At 38.7% G+C, this 13,924-nt stretch overlaps 1 protein-coding gene across 1 annotated transcript in view; it reads left to right on the top strand.

The window, feature by feature from the left end:
• The window catches only part of FGGY (FGGY carbohydrate kinase domain containing), a gene marked incomplete at its 3' end in the record, with an annotated part of 127,405 nt that overhangs the window by 47,787 nt on the left and 65,694 nt on the right, over positions 1–13,924 (top strand). The window contains exons 6-7 of the mRNA XM_010087607.1: positions 6,496–6,624; positions 11,639–11,742. Of these exons, the coding sequence (XP_010085909.1) occupies positions 6,496–6,624; positions 11,639–11,742 (233 nt within the window). The remainder of the gene's footprint in view (positions 1–6,495; positions 6,625–11,638; positions 11,743–13,924) is intronic.

Genomic DNA, 13,924 nt, shown 5'->3' with positions numbered 1-13,924 from the left:
AAGCCTCATGCTGAGATAGCTTTTAAAACAGTGATGTCTGCTTTATGAGTCAGGATTCACAAAACCAGAAGGACTACTTCAAACAATTTGCCGACTTCCTCCAAGTCAGAGGCTGTTGGACTCCCTAAAATTAATGTTCAAGTAGTTTAAAGTGTATCTTAGAACCAGTCTTGATTTTATAATTTCCTGTTATGGAGAGCCCACTTCAGACTTAAAGGTTTGTGACTGTTAGTTGCTGTCATTTCTCAAAATGAATGAATTAATTAAAAAATACACTTTCTTTTTCATCTGAACTTTCACTTCCTACTCCTGTCTGGCAGACTGTAGTGACATGCGTGACCTGCACAGCCTGAAATTTTCTATGTTAAACACTGAGCTGCTTGAGGTTTTTCACCAAAACTCTTACATGAACTGTCATACTTCTCAATCCTTGTAATTGCTTTCCTGACTCATTTCTGAACCCTTCATGCATCAGTATCTTCTCAGTACGAGTATTAGAACTGGATACTCTGTGAATGTGGTGGAGAATAAGATTGTGCAGGTGTCAGAAGCTTATCTGAAAGATGCAAAAGTGTCCTTTCAGTAACTGATCAGGTTATTTTTGGTCTGTTGTTTCTTTTAGTTTTGAAAAAGGGGGAAATTATTTCTTCAAAGAGTAGTTGCTATCATGTGAATTATTAAAAAACTTTCTGTTAATAATCTGTAATTAATACATGCTAAATTGCCTGTGCAATCTTAGTGATGTACTGTACCAAAGTCTGATTACTTTCAACTCTGAAAGTGTAGCAATAGTCACGTCATCTACACTGATAATCTTTGTATTTAGAGACTCTTGTCTTCAATTGGAATATTCAACTAAAGTGCCAGAAATCGAAATTATCAGCCTATTGAAATTATTGTTTGTAAGCAAAAATGTGAGATCAGGTAGCTGAGTTTGGATACAAATACATTGCATCTAGTGACTTAGTAAGACATCCAAATGTATGTGTTGTATACCCACACACATGTCAGTGTGGTGAGTAGTGAACCATGCATTACCAGGGATGTTCGTTCTGCACTGTTTCACTGAAATCTAGTAATGAAAACTCAGTCACGTCCGTCAATGTACATGCCTAATGATCCAATGATGCAGAATGCTTTTTTTCTTTTTCTTTTGACCTTTAACCAGGGAAGCTTATCATTTATGCATGAAGCAGCTCTCTTTCATTTGGACAAGGCGGCAGTAGTCTTTGTTGAAGTAGGTACCTATGGTCTGCAGACCAATTTACGTTTCAGCTTAATTAATCAGGATCTGCCTGCACATAGGTTGCTTGCTTTTGCCAGTATTTAGCAGCCTAGTATGTCTGCCTGAAGTAATTACATGTTAGGTAGCTGAGATGTAGTTCAGCCAAAGGCATAAGCTGGATGGGAGAGCGGGATGGAAAGGACCCAAATTAGATTTGCTTCAAGCTACTGTGGCAGCTCGTGTAGAGAGAGATGAATTTTGAACTGAAGAAAGCCAAAGTGATTTTGTTTAACCAACTGTTTTTTTTTTTTTCACTTTTAAATAAGCTTGCCTGTAATATCACAATTTGTTTTGGTTTTCCTGAATGAAAATTCAGAAGTTTTTAACTGCCAACCAGGAAATTTTATGGAGGGTATTTCCAGGTTAAAAAAGCCCCAAACCTGACTGTTTCTAACACCCTGTAACCATCATGCATTCAGTCCTAAGAAAAAATTAATATTATGATTTTATAGTCCACATCATTATTCTGCTTCTTTCTGATCTTAGTGCTATTTCTGCTAATCAGCTGAGTTAAAAATTGTAGAACACTCAGCCATACGTACCTCCGTTAAATGTGAGTACTTAGTGTAATTAAGAGGGCTAGCTGGTAATGTGTTGTATGTGAGATAGTTGGGATGATGTATCAGAAAGAGTTATAATGTTATTTATCCAGATTCCTTGCATATCCCAGAATTCTGGCATTGTGAGGATTATTATAAAACACAGAAATTGGAGATTGTCTACAAGCTTTGTAGTGAACAAAAGGTGGGAAATCCCTTACATTGCTTATTGTGAGATCCATTTGGATGGACGGTCCCGTTTCCTTTGATGCTTGTTTAGCACCATTTTGCTTATATGACTTCTTCAATGCATGTTATATATCGCTTACTTAACAGGATATCTGTTTTGTCTATTGTCTTTTAAATGAAAAAGCATTTAGATTGTCCAGTTTGGGGGAGGCTACACAGTGGAGACAGGATGTGCCCTTTGGTTGGGATTTTTTTTCTGAGGTTGTTGGGATTTCACCAAGGGATTGATACATCCAAATTCCAAGTTTGCTTGTGTCAAGTTAGTAAAGAAAAGAGACATCTCCTTTTGATTCTCTTTTGTATTTTTATGCTCTTAATACAGACAAATAGAAGTGCATATGAAATGCAACCACGTTCTGCATGATAGATGAAAAGCTGTTCGCAGTGAGTATATCATAGCTGAGTCAGCTGGGCCCCCTGCTGCGGTCTGCATCCCAAAGTACCTACTTCTGTTAAATATTAGTAAGGCAGTACAGTGAATTTTGATTACTAAAGTTGACTGAAGATGTATTGTCTGCCTTGTGTGTTGCGTCTGGTAAATAGCTGGTTGCTGTGGTAACCGCCTAAAAAGGTAGAGGGTCGTTGGTACCACATAAATTCTTTAAATAAAACCGGATCATAGCAAATTCTAACATTAGTCTTCGAAGAAGGATAAAAGAGGAGGAAGAGATTCAGACAGCTTTTTCCTTTTGTAAACTAGCTACTTTATAGGGGAAAAAATAGCTAGAAATAGTCTGTCTCGTAGCAAACGAAAAGGTTGTGGATTAAGGCATTGCATTAGTGAAACAGCTGTATGAATGTGAAACAGAAAGTTCTCCAGCTTCAGCCATTATGGGTTTGTTTGGTTAGGTCTAATTTTGGAAGTCATTTTAGCAAAGGTAAATGACTTGCACAGGAGACTACTGTAAACAAAAGACTCGATATATTTACTTTGGCAGGAGCCTTGAGAAGACTCAGTCCTTTCACTGCCTCTTTCATGCAGCCTTCTGTAATGCTCTCCCTGCCCGCCTCGGTATGCCGGCAGCTCTCATTTCCCTGCCTCCCTCCCTGATGGCTCCTTTCCCCTAGCAGGTAGGATTTAAGGGGGGCAGCACCTGCTGTTGAAATGCTGGTGTGTAGCTGTAGAACACCTTTATTTTTATAGTAGCTGTCCCTTGACTTCTAAAACCACTGTGTTTTTCAAGTAAGAATCTGTTCATTCTCTCCCAGTCTAGTACCAGAGTGTAATCTGTCTCAAACCCGTTACTTTTTTAATTGTGGCTCCTCTTTGGTTGCTTTTTGTGTTCTTTATTTTATAATTTAATAGCTTTATATCTACAGATTCTAGGCATACTGATGCTTAGTTGAGTTTTCTAGTTTTTCAGTGAAGAGTAAAGCATGAGAATTACAATTCCCTTTCCAGATCTCTACCCATGTAGTTCAGTCAAGGCTCTGCCCATTCCACACCTACTTACTCACACTGGTGTGGGTGAGGAGGCGACTTCCATGAGGACAGGAGGAGTGCCCATGCGGAGCCTGCTTCTTCTGTTCTACAAAGCTCCTCATGAACGTATCATATGGATGTGGCAGAGCTTTCATTGATGTCTCAAGCTGGGAGGATGAAGCAGAGGGGCAGAGTCAGTACCCTCTCCTTACTGTACTCGCTTGTTGGCACCTCTTTTCTGCTCTCCCTGACTGTTGGGTGACCTGGGAGACTCCCCTTTGCAATCCTGTCATGGGTGACTTCAGAATGCTGTCACTTCCCAGACTGGAGGTGTTCAAGGCCAGGCTGGATGAGGCTTTGGGCAACCTGGGCTAGTGGACGATGTCCATGCCCATGGCAGGGGGTGGAACTTGATCGTCTTTAAGGTCCCTTCCAACCCAAACCATTCTGTGATTCTGTGATTGTCAGGAAGTGCCTTCAGTCAAGGAGTAACTGTTTACCTTGACCCCTAAAACAGATGCGGCATACTCTACTGTTTTGGGTTTTTTTTCCTAAATACAAGATTTTTATGCTGCATCTTCAAATCACAACAAACCCATCCCTGTGTGTTCTCACACACTTTATGCCCATGGGGGATAGCAATGTTCCTCATCATTCTCATGTATAACTAGTACCAAAGAATCTATAGGGTCATTTTCTGCCTTTGCCATAGGAGAGGATTATCTTTATGTCTGAAATTGCTCCCTGAGTGCTCATTAACTAGAAATACAGTAGTTGAGAAGCTGGTAGGAAAAGATTTTGCCTGATAGTAGCCTTGATCTCCAAAATGGAGTTTAACCACATAATAATTACACACTAAATGTTTGACTAGTATGACTGATATAAACAAACCGACCATGGGACTGAGAGCCTTGAAAGAGTTTTTCTTTCGGATCAGTTTCATTGTGGGCTGTACATACAAGATATTTGTATGCTTTCAGGTCAGGAGGCTGGTTCTGAAGAAAAGATGTGGTTTTAGCTGCATGAACTCTTTTGAACTTCCTTCCACCTGCAGGATCTTTGAATGTCAGGAGAAGCAGACAACTTTGTTTTACTAGTATTATTCTCTGATGACTTAAAAGACCAGAAAGGTAATACAAAAGTTCTCTTCAAGAGAAACGTCCTGCTCTCCAACAGGAAAAAATAGCTAAAGATACGCCTCTTGAAAAAGCTAGCACAATGTTTTGACTTTACACTAAGAATTAATAAAATGTAGGAGTTTTTTTCCTGTGAGGAGATAGTTTAATATCATTACTTCCTCTGTATAAGCTACTGGAGTGATGGAAATGGGGAGTTTTGGTTACTGCCCCACATTAAACTCAGTCAAGTGCAAAAGTTTTAGCCATACGTATTTGTTTTAAATTTCCAGTATGGGATTCAGCCTGGCATTTCAGAGGCAGCAGTGTGGCTGTCAATAGAATAGAAACTCTTGCAGAAGTGAACACAGAGAAGTCATATGGTGTCTGATCACAGAGTGCTCCACACGCTGCATCCGTCAGGAAGTGGGCACCTTCCTTAAAGTGAAGAACCAACATAATTTACAGCAAAGCCAAAGACCTAAGTGGTGTGTAAAACTGAAGACCCACTTTCCACCCATGAATTTAATATCATAACCTTCTTTTCATCTAACAGTAAGGTAGTACAACTGGATTTCTAGAAGATTATACTAATGATCATTAGTGTATTCCTGATATTTCATGATATGCTATTCTTCTTAATTAATCTCTGTTGTGGAGGATGTTTTACTTCCTTTTTATACATCAGAACATGCTTTAGGTGTAATGTTCTCAATAAACTTGACTGTGAAAATAGGCTTGTTTTATTTTAAAAAGGAGTTTTGTCAACTCTGCCCAGAAGATTTGTTGAACTGAGTAAACACTGCAGATATGCACCATTAAATGAGCACAAAGTCTCTGACTTAAAGCTGTGGTATTGGCAGGGGGGTATATTGGAGCTCCCACTGTGCCTTTCACTGCCTCTCACCCTCCGAATCTTTAGATAAATACAGAAGTGTGTGCGGTTCCAGGAGCTGTCAGTCTCCTTGCGTCAGCTGTGGTTAGACGCAGCACCCAGGGAGGAGGCGTCAGGGGGGCATGCATCCCCAAATTATGAAATTTCAATGAAGCTAGATTTGTTCTTCTAAGCTTTGAGCAATCTCTGTCACCATGATTTAATTATTGAAACAATCTCTTTTTGCTCCACAAAACTAAATGTGCGTTATGGTATCAGAGACTAATGCAGAGGGGACTTGCCTCCAGGCTCCCTGGTGACAGGCTGAGAGAGAAGCATTGTTGCATTGCTTGTGTTTGGGGTGACCATAATGATCTTCATACTTCATAAGGCTCGTGAAGGCTCAAAACCATATTTTTTAAGTCTGTGAGGAAGTACAGCTGCAATAGGAGGAATTTGCTGGTTAAGCCAGTTTCTTTTCCAGGGTTTCTGTTACTATAGCCACCTTATTCCTAGTGGAAACTGCTGGAGAGGATGGAAATGGAATAAAAAAAATGTCCCTTGCCTTGTGCAACAGGTGCAGTTTCCAGTTGTGAGCGTGACCGGAGCTGAACCTTGTTCACATGCATGAGAATGGCTGCAGGCAGCAGAGTCAGGCACTACCGCAAGAACTCGGGACTTGTGCATCAGTATTTCATATCTCCTGGAACGGTGCCAAGCAGAATTTAATTGCTTGTGGTGAAATCTCTCTCTGTGGCTAGATAGGACATTGAATACTTTTGAACTTCTGCATTGCTACACGGACAGCCTGATCTAGTACAGTTGTATTTAATATACAGACAGATAATGAAAGATAATTCTTAATCAGATAGAGATCTTTGATGTACTTTTTTGTTTTAAATACACCATGCTAACTTGAGGGAGAGGAAGGGAGTTCTTGTAATAACATACACATTTGTTTTTCTGTTTAGTAAATTGACAGGTGTTTGGTTTTTCTTGTGTCTGCCCAGGAAACCACGTCTTGTCTCCTGGAGAGTCTGTCGGAAAAGGTCTAACGCCAGAAGCTGCAAAAGATCTTGGTCTCCCCGAAGGGATTGCAGTGGCAGCATCTCTCATTGATGCACACGCTGGAGGACTAGGTACTCAGTCTTATATTTAGTATTCTTGGAAACAGGAATGTGTTGAATTAATTTTAGAAAGCCATTTTTTCTCATTCTCACAGCCTGTTTTGTATCCAGCAATTTCCTCTGATGCTATTCTTACGAAATAGCATAACTAAAATACCCCCCCCCCCGCAATAACTGCTAATATTGAATATCTGTTTATAGAAAGGGTCTATTGCTGTTTACTTCTTTTCAGCTGGATTTCCAATTTGTTTTTTAACTTCTGCTAGTTCCACTTTGAATTTCTGAACTGAAACACCATGGTGTTGGCATGCCAACGTGCTGGGAGTTTGCATCTTCTGTGGCTCAAAACTTTGAGGATAGGCAAGAAAAATAAAAAGTTAACATTCTAAGGGAGAAGTCTCATGTCTGAGGCTTGTTCATAGTTAGTCTTCTGTCTTAGTTTCAGAAGCATTTCATGCTTTGTTTAAATACTGCAAAGAGACTTTTTCACTTATATTTATGCTAGCACTATGGGTGATATAGACCAAAAACACTGCTTTTGGGCTAAGGGGTTAGAGTATGTAAATACTGTGTATCTAAGCTAGCAAACAAATGTAGAGGGGGAACTGGCCACTGCACAGTATTCCCCTTTTGTGGCTTTGAACTTTTGATCTAACTGGAACGGGAAGCCTGATGCTTAGATTTTTTTTCTTTTCCAGCACGATATTCTGATATGCCCAGTTTCAACTGTGTTGAAATATATTTGGTGAGGCTCAGTGGCTTCATTTTCTTACTATGCTGTTTGGCCTTATCTAAATACAGTCAATAACAAAGTGATTCAATGTAACTTTCTGCGGAGGAAATTGAGGTTTTTGTACAGCAGGAAATTGAGGTTTTTTTAGTTTGATAGTTTAAAAAAAGTCTTACCTCAGAAAGTCTCAGTGCTGTCGAAACAGTACTGTTCAATGGAAATCTGTTGCTCATCAGAGTATTTCTGTCTAAGACCTAGGTGAAATATGATTAGCTGCTAAAGTACCACTTTTGTTTCAAATATTTTGTGGTGTTTTAAGTCTCATTTGTTCTTCTAGAAGTTGTAGCCTGGGTCTTTTAAAATGTTTAAGTCCATTTGCTTTGCTCCTGATAACTGTTTCTGCTGAGGTTAAGTAATCATGTAGATGGCTTTTCTTCTTGCCTCTGAAGGATTAGACAGTGATCCAGCTGCAAAAAGGAAGACTGAGTTTTAGTGTCATAGTTGTGTTGTGTCCCTACTATTGTGACTTACTTAAAAATCTGTCTGTGTCAATTAGTATCCTACTTGCATGAAAATGTGTTTAAAACTACGTGCCCTGGTGGTTTTATGTTCTTGAAAAGGATATAATAAAAAACTGGCCTGAGATTATGAACTTGCTGGAAAACTAGATTGTCACAGTGCATGTGAAAATGGCAGTGGAGGATCCTCATTTAATTGGCATCCTTATGCGAGTGCTGGATTCAGCGCACAAGAAGTTCACCCAGTAGATTTCATCTGCTGAGATCAATGAATGGAATTTAAAGAAGACTAGAGAGCAACTGTCTGTTCATTTGCTAGAGAATTCTGTAAAGAAACTCTTCTAACATTAGAAATATATAGCTACTGGCATGCAGCAGAGGAAGACTTCAGTGGATACAGACAGTCTGCTTATGCTAGTCCTGTTTATCAGAATATGTTTTCCCAGATGGCACCACAAACACTAGCAGACTACCAAAATCATTGCCAGGAGAAAAAAAAATGTATAGGTTGTTGTTAGAGAGGGAGAGACACATTGCAGAGGGAAGAGTCAGTAATGCAGTGGGAGAACCTGCATGCTAATCACACGATAACGGCGTAGAGTCTGGGAAAAGAGGAAGATTTAAGATGGTACTCATCCGTCTTGAATCTGGGAAAGGCAATCAATAGGTGGGGAAACTGGTAGAAAAGACAGTAAAAAGGAAAAGATCTGAATAGCAGAACAGTAGGAGCAAAAGGAGAGCTGGAGAGTGGGAGTCTGTATAAAGAGGATGGGTAGTGTGGCTACATCTCAGAGAGTCATAGACTGATTCTCAAATACTGAATAGCTCTCCTTCATCCATAGCTGTTCATAACAAGAACCTTAATCTTCTGCAAGTCTAGTTTAACCTACAGTGTGCAGAACACAGAGCTGAAGATCCTGAAGGAAGAACAGAAAAGCAAAAGGAGAACACAGATAATAGAACTAGGAAGTGAACCTGTGTTCTGGTTAAAAGTTACTAAGGGTGGGAATCTACTAAAGCTATTAATCTTTAATATCTTTAATAACAATAAAAGGGACACAGAAGAAAAGAAAATAGAGAAGAGATATTTGAAACAGTGAATTAAAATGTGAAAATATTGGGAATAAATAATTCGTAGTTGATGTGAAACTTGTTTTAAAAAAGGTACTGGTGTGTGTTTCAGTGCTTATTGTGCTGTGATCTGTATTGAAATATTGATGTTTACAATGTGTTTGATGGATATGAGTTGTATATTAGTAAGCATTACATTAGTTTGTGGGACAACAACATCCAGTGGGTGTCATTATTCTTATTCTCAAACACATTCTGCTGGTTGTTTTAAAAATAGTCTGTAACAGCAGAGGAGCGAAAAGGGCTCTTTCATATCCTGCAGGCTAAACCAAAGTGACATGATGAACATCTTGTTTTCAGTGCTAATAACTTTTGACGCACTGTTCAGATCTGCTTTTGGCGGGCTATAAAGTGTATTTTTGCTGGACAAGTTCCTGAAGTTTATGAAAGCTTCAAAGTTTTGAGTGAAATAAGGTAAAGATAAAGAATTATGTAATACATATGTCTGTGGAGGTCATCTGTGACTCCTGAACCAGTCCATCTGATGCCTATTATGGAAAAGTAAGAATCTAAAAGCTGAGTAGTTGTGTCTTACATTTTGACCTACTGTACCAATTTAAAAGAGCCTACAGATAAAAATGTGAGTATGGGAGGCCAGTCTTTTGGGACTGGCCTCATAAAAATAGTGTTTACATTGCACCTTTTAAAAAGATATTGGCATTGTTTCAGCAAAAGTAGATAATTTATTGTACAGTATCTAAAATACATTGTCACTGTGGAAGAGATCCAAAAGTATGCATGCTGAGCATGGCCTGCTTTTCTAAAGTCTCTTATACATTTTGTGGGGTATACAGATTTCTTCTCAGTCTTCTCTTTAGAATCTTCAAAAGATTTTGAGTCTGCCTGAGTGTAGGAAAAATTACAACTAAGTTAAATGTGAAAGTGACTTATAACAGCAATTAAATTATTTTTAGTGAATAAAATATCTAAGCTTTCATTATTATGAGAATCTTCTAGACTTATTTGCTGTCTGACTTTAATCACGAATAGGAAGACTCTAGCAACTGTAAACACTAGTAAAGCCACTGACAGAATCGCACTGATTTCAAAAAGGCCCAGAATGTGTATTTTGCAGAATGCATGTTTTCCTGGTGATTAAAAATGTCTAAAAATGAGGCTCTTCAATTTTGTATTGTTTATGAAAATACATTTGCAGCATATGTTGACAATTCAGTTTAGTAGAATTGTTCCCTCTGAAGTGTGAACAATATTTTTAATTCCTTTAAGAAATTCTGTTGCAGTGTTGCCTAGTACAGGAAATTGCCTTTTAGACAACTCAATCCAAAATTCTTAATATGAACTCATGCATGTCTGTGTTTGAGCAGTGAAAAATAAAACACAAGAGTTAGAAGCCATACTTTCAGCTCTTTTTCGTTCCTTACAAATAAACTCTGTGTATGACAGCTAAACTACTACATAGTTACAAGCCAGCTTGGATAAAGGAACGTAAGGACAGATTTTTAAAGACTGTACAGTTTTAGACCTTAATTTTCTGATTATTTAGATAACTTCCAACAATGATAATACCATGATAACCATGGCAACCACTATAAAACAAGCCCCAACAGACTGATTTAATAACAGAATGATGCAGTGGTGACCTAAACAAGAAAATGCTAATGAAATGTAGCATACTAACTAGCTGTACCTCTTGGCATCTTTCATGGTGTCCACTAAGTGCTTTCATGTTCCTTCTACATTGAGGAGAATTTTTTTTTTTTAGCAGGATTGGCAAACCGATCACCAGACTGCGTGTTGCAGATGCAGACGCAATGCAGAGTCTGGTGACCAGTTTGCCAGTTGAAAAGTAATGCTGAAGAGAAAAAAAAGACAAACGAAAGAATATTACTCATTGGGCTACTGCATTTTGCTGGGTGCCACACAATGTGATGCAAGAATGCAACTTAGGAGAGGAGGAGGAGAGGGCAGGATTTCCAGTTCAGCCTCCCCTTGAGTGAATTACGTGTGATGTGATGATGCATGCTGAAGCTTGGCTGTAGGTCTGCCTTCAGTCTCCTCTCTGGCATCTCCTGGTGTTTCTGCTGCAGGCTGAGTGCTTGCTGAGTTTGTCTTCCTTCCTGTCTTGTCCTCCATGCAGAAGCTCCTCAGAGCCAAGCACGGTTCCTCTTAGGGAAGGAGTAATCTTCCTTTAGATGGTTTTGTCTGACATGGACAGAACAGCAGCATCAGTCAAGACAACAAAACTGGCTGCCTTCCAGTCTCCTGCCAAGCTACCCCTTTCTCCAGCTCATCCTTTGACAAAACACATCATACAGTACGTGCATGATAAACTGTGAACAAATAAACATCTCTGCAGTCTGCTGTAGCACCTTTCAAAGCAGGACAGTCTTTATTCTGCATGGTTGTGTACTAACAGAATAAAGGTCAGGTTATATTCAAAATAACATTTAAAAATTATGATGATTGACGTGAATATAGAAGAAAACATCTTGTGTCTTCATGTGTCTGGAATAAAAATACATTTTAATCTGATTTGATAAAATAACTTTGTTTATTGACTAAGAAGCCTTTTTGATTTGTTGCAGTGCCGTAAGATCCTCGGCAGTTATTTGTGTATGGGAAAGCTCTGTTTTGTGAGTGTTGGCTTGCTCTTCTTTAAAATATAATTTTAATTTTATTTTAATAGGAGTAATTGGAGCAGATGTGAAAGGACATAACCTGCCATGTGAAAACCAGCCAATTACATCCCGAATTGCTATGATCTGTGGAACATCCTCGTGCCACATGGGGGTAGGTTGTATGCATAGTCCTGATTTCTACAGAATACAGTAAGTAATATTTTTGAAGGGAAAAATGACCTTTGTGCTTCTCACTCTTCTCCTTTTCCTTGAATTTTTTTTCTGGTAACTCCATCTTTACCTTTGGATATTAATTATATATTACCATGCATTTGCTTTTAAGCAAGAACTTTAATAGTAGTAGAAATCAATACTGAAAAATGACATGGAAAGTAAAAACCACGATGCTAGAGTGGCTTAAAGAGCAGCCTGAAATCTGAGCCAAAGACTCTGAGCTTGAGTTATCCGTGACAAGCCTGTCACTAATGTGTTACAGAATATTGTCTTTGGAGAAGGAGTGCATGTCTTCAGTCACAGCCCTTCTCCCCCACCTCTTCATTTAATCAATATAAATCCTTCTACCTCTGAAAGTTTCCATGATGTATAGAATTATGATACATATCATGACTAAAAAGAAAGAAAAATCCCGATAAGCAATTTTCGCTTTGCTAATTTTTCTCGGTGAATTAATACAAAAGCTTTTTCTGAGATTGCAATTAAAATTTAGTGTCTGCTTTTGAAATTTATACCTTTTTAAAATGTATGAGTCTGAAAGCATTCCATTTAGATAAGTACCCTTATCTGCCACATTTTTTATTTAAAACTCATTTTGGTCTTAAATTTAGACTGATTATAATTTGGATTTTTCCTAAATGAGCAAATGGCAATGAGAGTGCTGGAGTCTTTTAGAGATGACTAACATGCTTCATGGAAAGAGCTCCAGTAGAGAAAAAGAAAGGAAGCCAATAATAAAACCTCGGGCTTAACAGTAAGTTAAGTTGTCTTCATAGTATCAGCATGAATACGTGGTGATGTTGAGCATGAATAAATGGTGATCTTGTCACGTGGATTGTAGTTCAGCAAAGCATTTAAGCACATGATTGAACTTAAAGATGTGAATAATCCCAGTATTGTGAAGCAGAGCATTTAACAAAAGCTCAAATGCTGTAGACCAATTGAAATATATGTGAATTCCTTCCTAAACAAGAGTTGCAAACCTCAGGCTCCACCACTCTTGGCTTACTCTGTCTCTGAAAAATTGTGTTGGTATCTCTTTGTCTGTCATGGTGCGGGTAGGGCACCCTGCAAATTCCAGCTCTGGGGGAAGAACTCACTCTTTGAGCCTGCCACTACTTTATTATTTCCAGTTTTTTTGATGGAGGTTTCTGCCCTTGCAGAAGCAGCTGTCTGTATGAACTCTTCCTAACCTGTTTCATTTAGCTGAGTTAGTTTAAATTGTTAAAATGTGTTGGGTTAATAGAGACATAATACTGGACCGAAATGAGCCGAGGAGCTCTCAGACAGTTTCCCCAAAAGGTCTAAGGGCAATGTTGAGCAGCTGGAAATGGGCCAGCTGGCTCTAACTTAATTCCTTTAGTGTAACTAGCCCTGGAGGAGGAGATGTGTGTGGTTATTTATTAATTTTTAATATATGTGTATTGGTAAGTTCTAATGTAGACCCAGTTCACTGCTATAGTTTGTTTTGCTTCCCAGCTAGAGCATGGCATATCAGTATAAACACTTCCATGACACTTTTTGTGTACATATTCCATGACCACGAGAGATGTGGCTCCATTAAGTATGCTAATGTAACAAAAGTGATGTGATAAAGTCCGTGTTGATGTTAATCAATGTTCTGTTCTGTCATTAAAGAGCCCCAAAGTCATACACAGACTGCACACCAGAGACAAGGTAGAGCCTTTTAAGGCTCTCAGTCCCTTGACTGCAAACTCAGGAATAGATGCTTGTGCAGTTTTGGGCTAGATTGAAGTAGATTTTTATTTAAATGTAACTACTCAGCATTTTATAATCATTTCCTTAACTGCCCTCCTTCGCTCATCTGTTCAGAGGTATAACAATCTCTAGCCAGCAGACAATAAGCAAATTCTAAACTTCTCTGGATTTAATCTGTGAAAGGACTTTGTTTTACTGTTCTTTTATCCATTACCTGCGTGGACTGCATGAAGGGAACGTGGAGCACACAGAGCAGTTGTGTTTGGGTTTTAATGAGACCTATATGCAGCTGCATTTGGCTGAAATTAGCTGTTCCTTTTTTTAATTAGGGCTATAAAATGAAAGTATATTATACTTGTGTTTTGATAGAAATATATATTTTCTCTCTCCATGTGCACCAA

The sequence above is a fragment of the Pterocles gutturalis genome, unplaced genomic scaffold (genome assembly GCF_000699245.1).
Source record: "Pterocles gutturalis isolate BGI_N339 unplaced genomic scaffold, ASM69924v1 scaffold20001, whole genome shotgun sequence".
NCBI classification, from domain to species: Eukaryota; Metazoa; Chordata; class Aves; order Pterocliformes; family Pteroclidae; genus Pterocles; species Pterocles gutturalis.
This window is presented reverse-complemented; position numbering and strand designations above follow the sequence as displayed.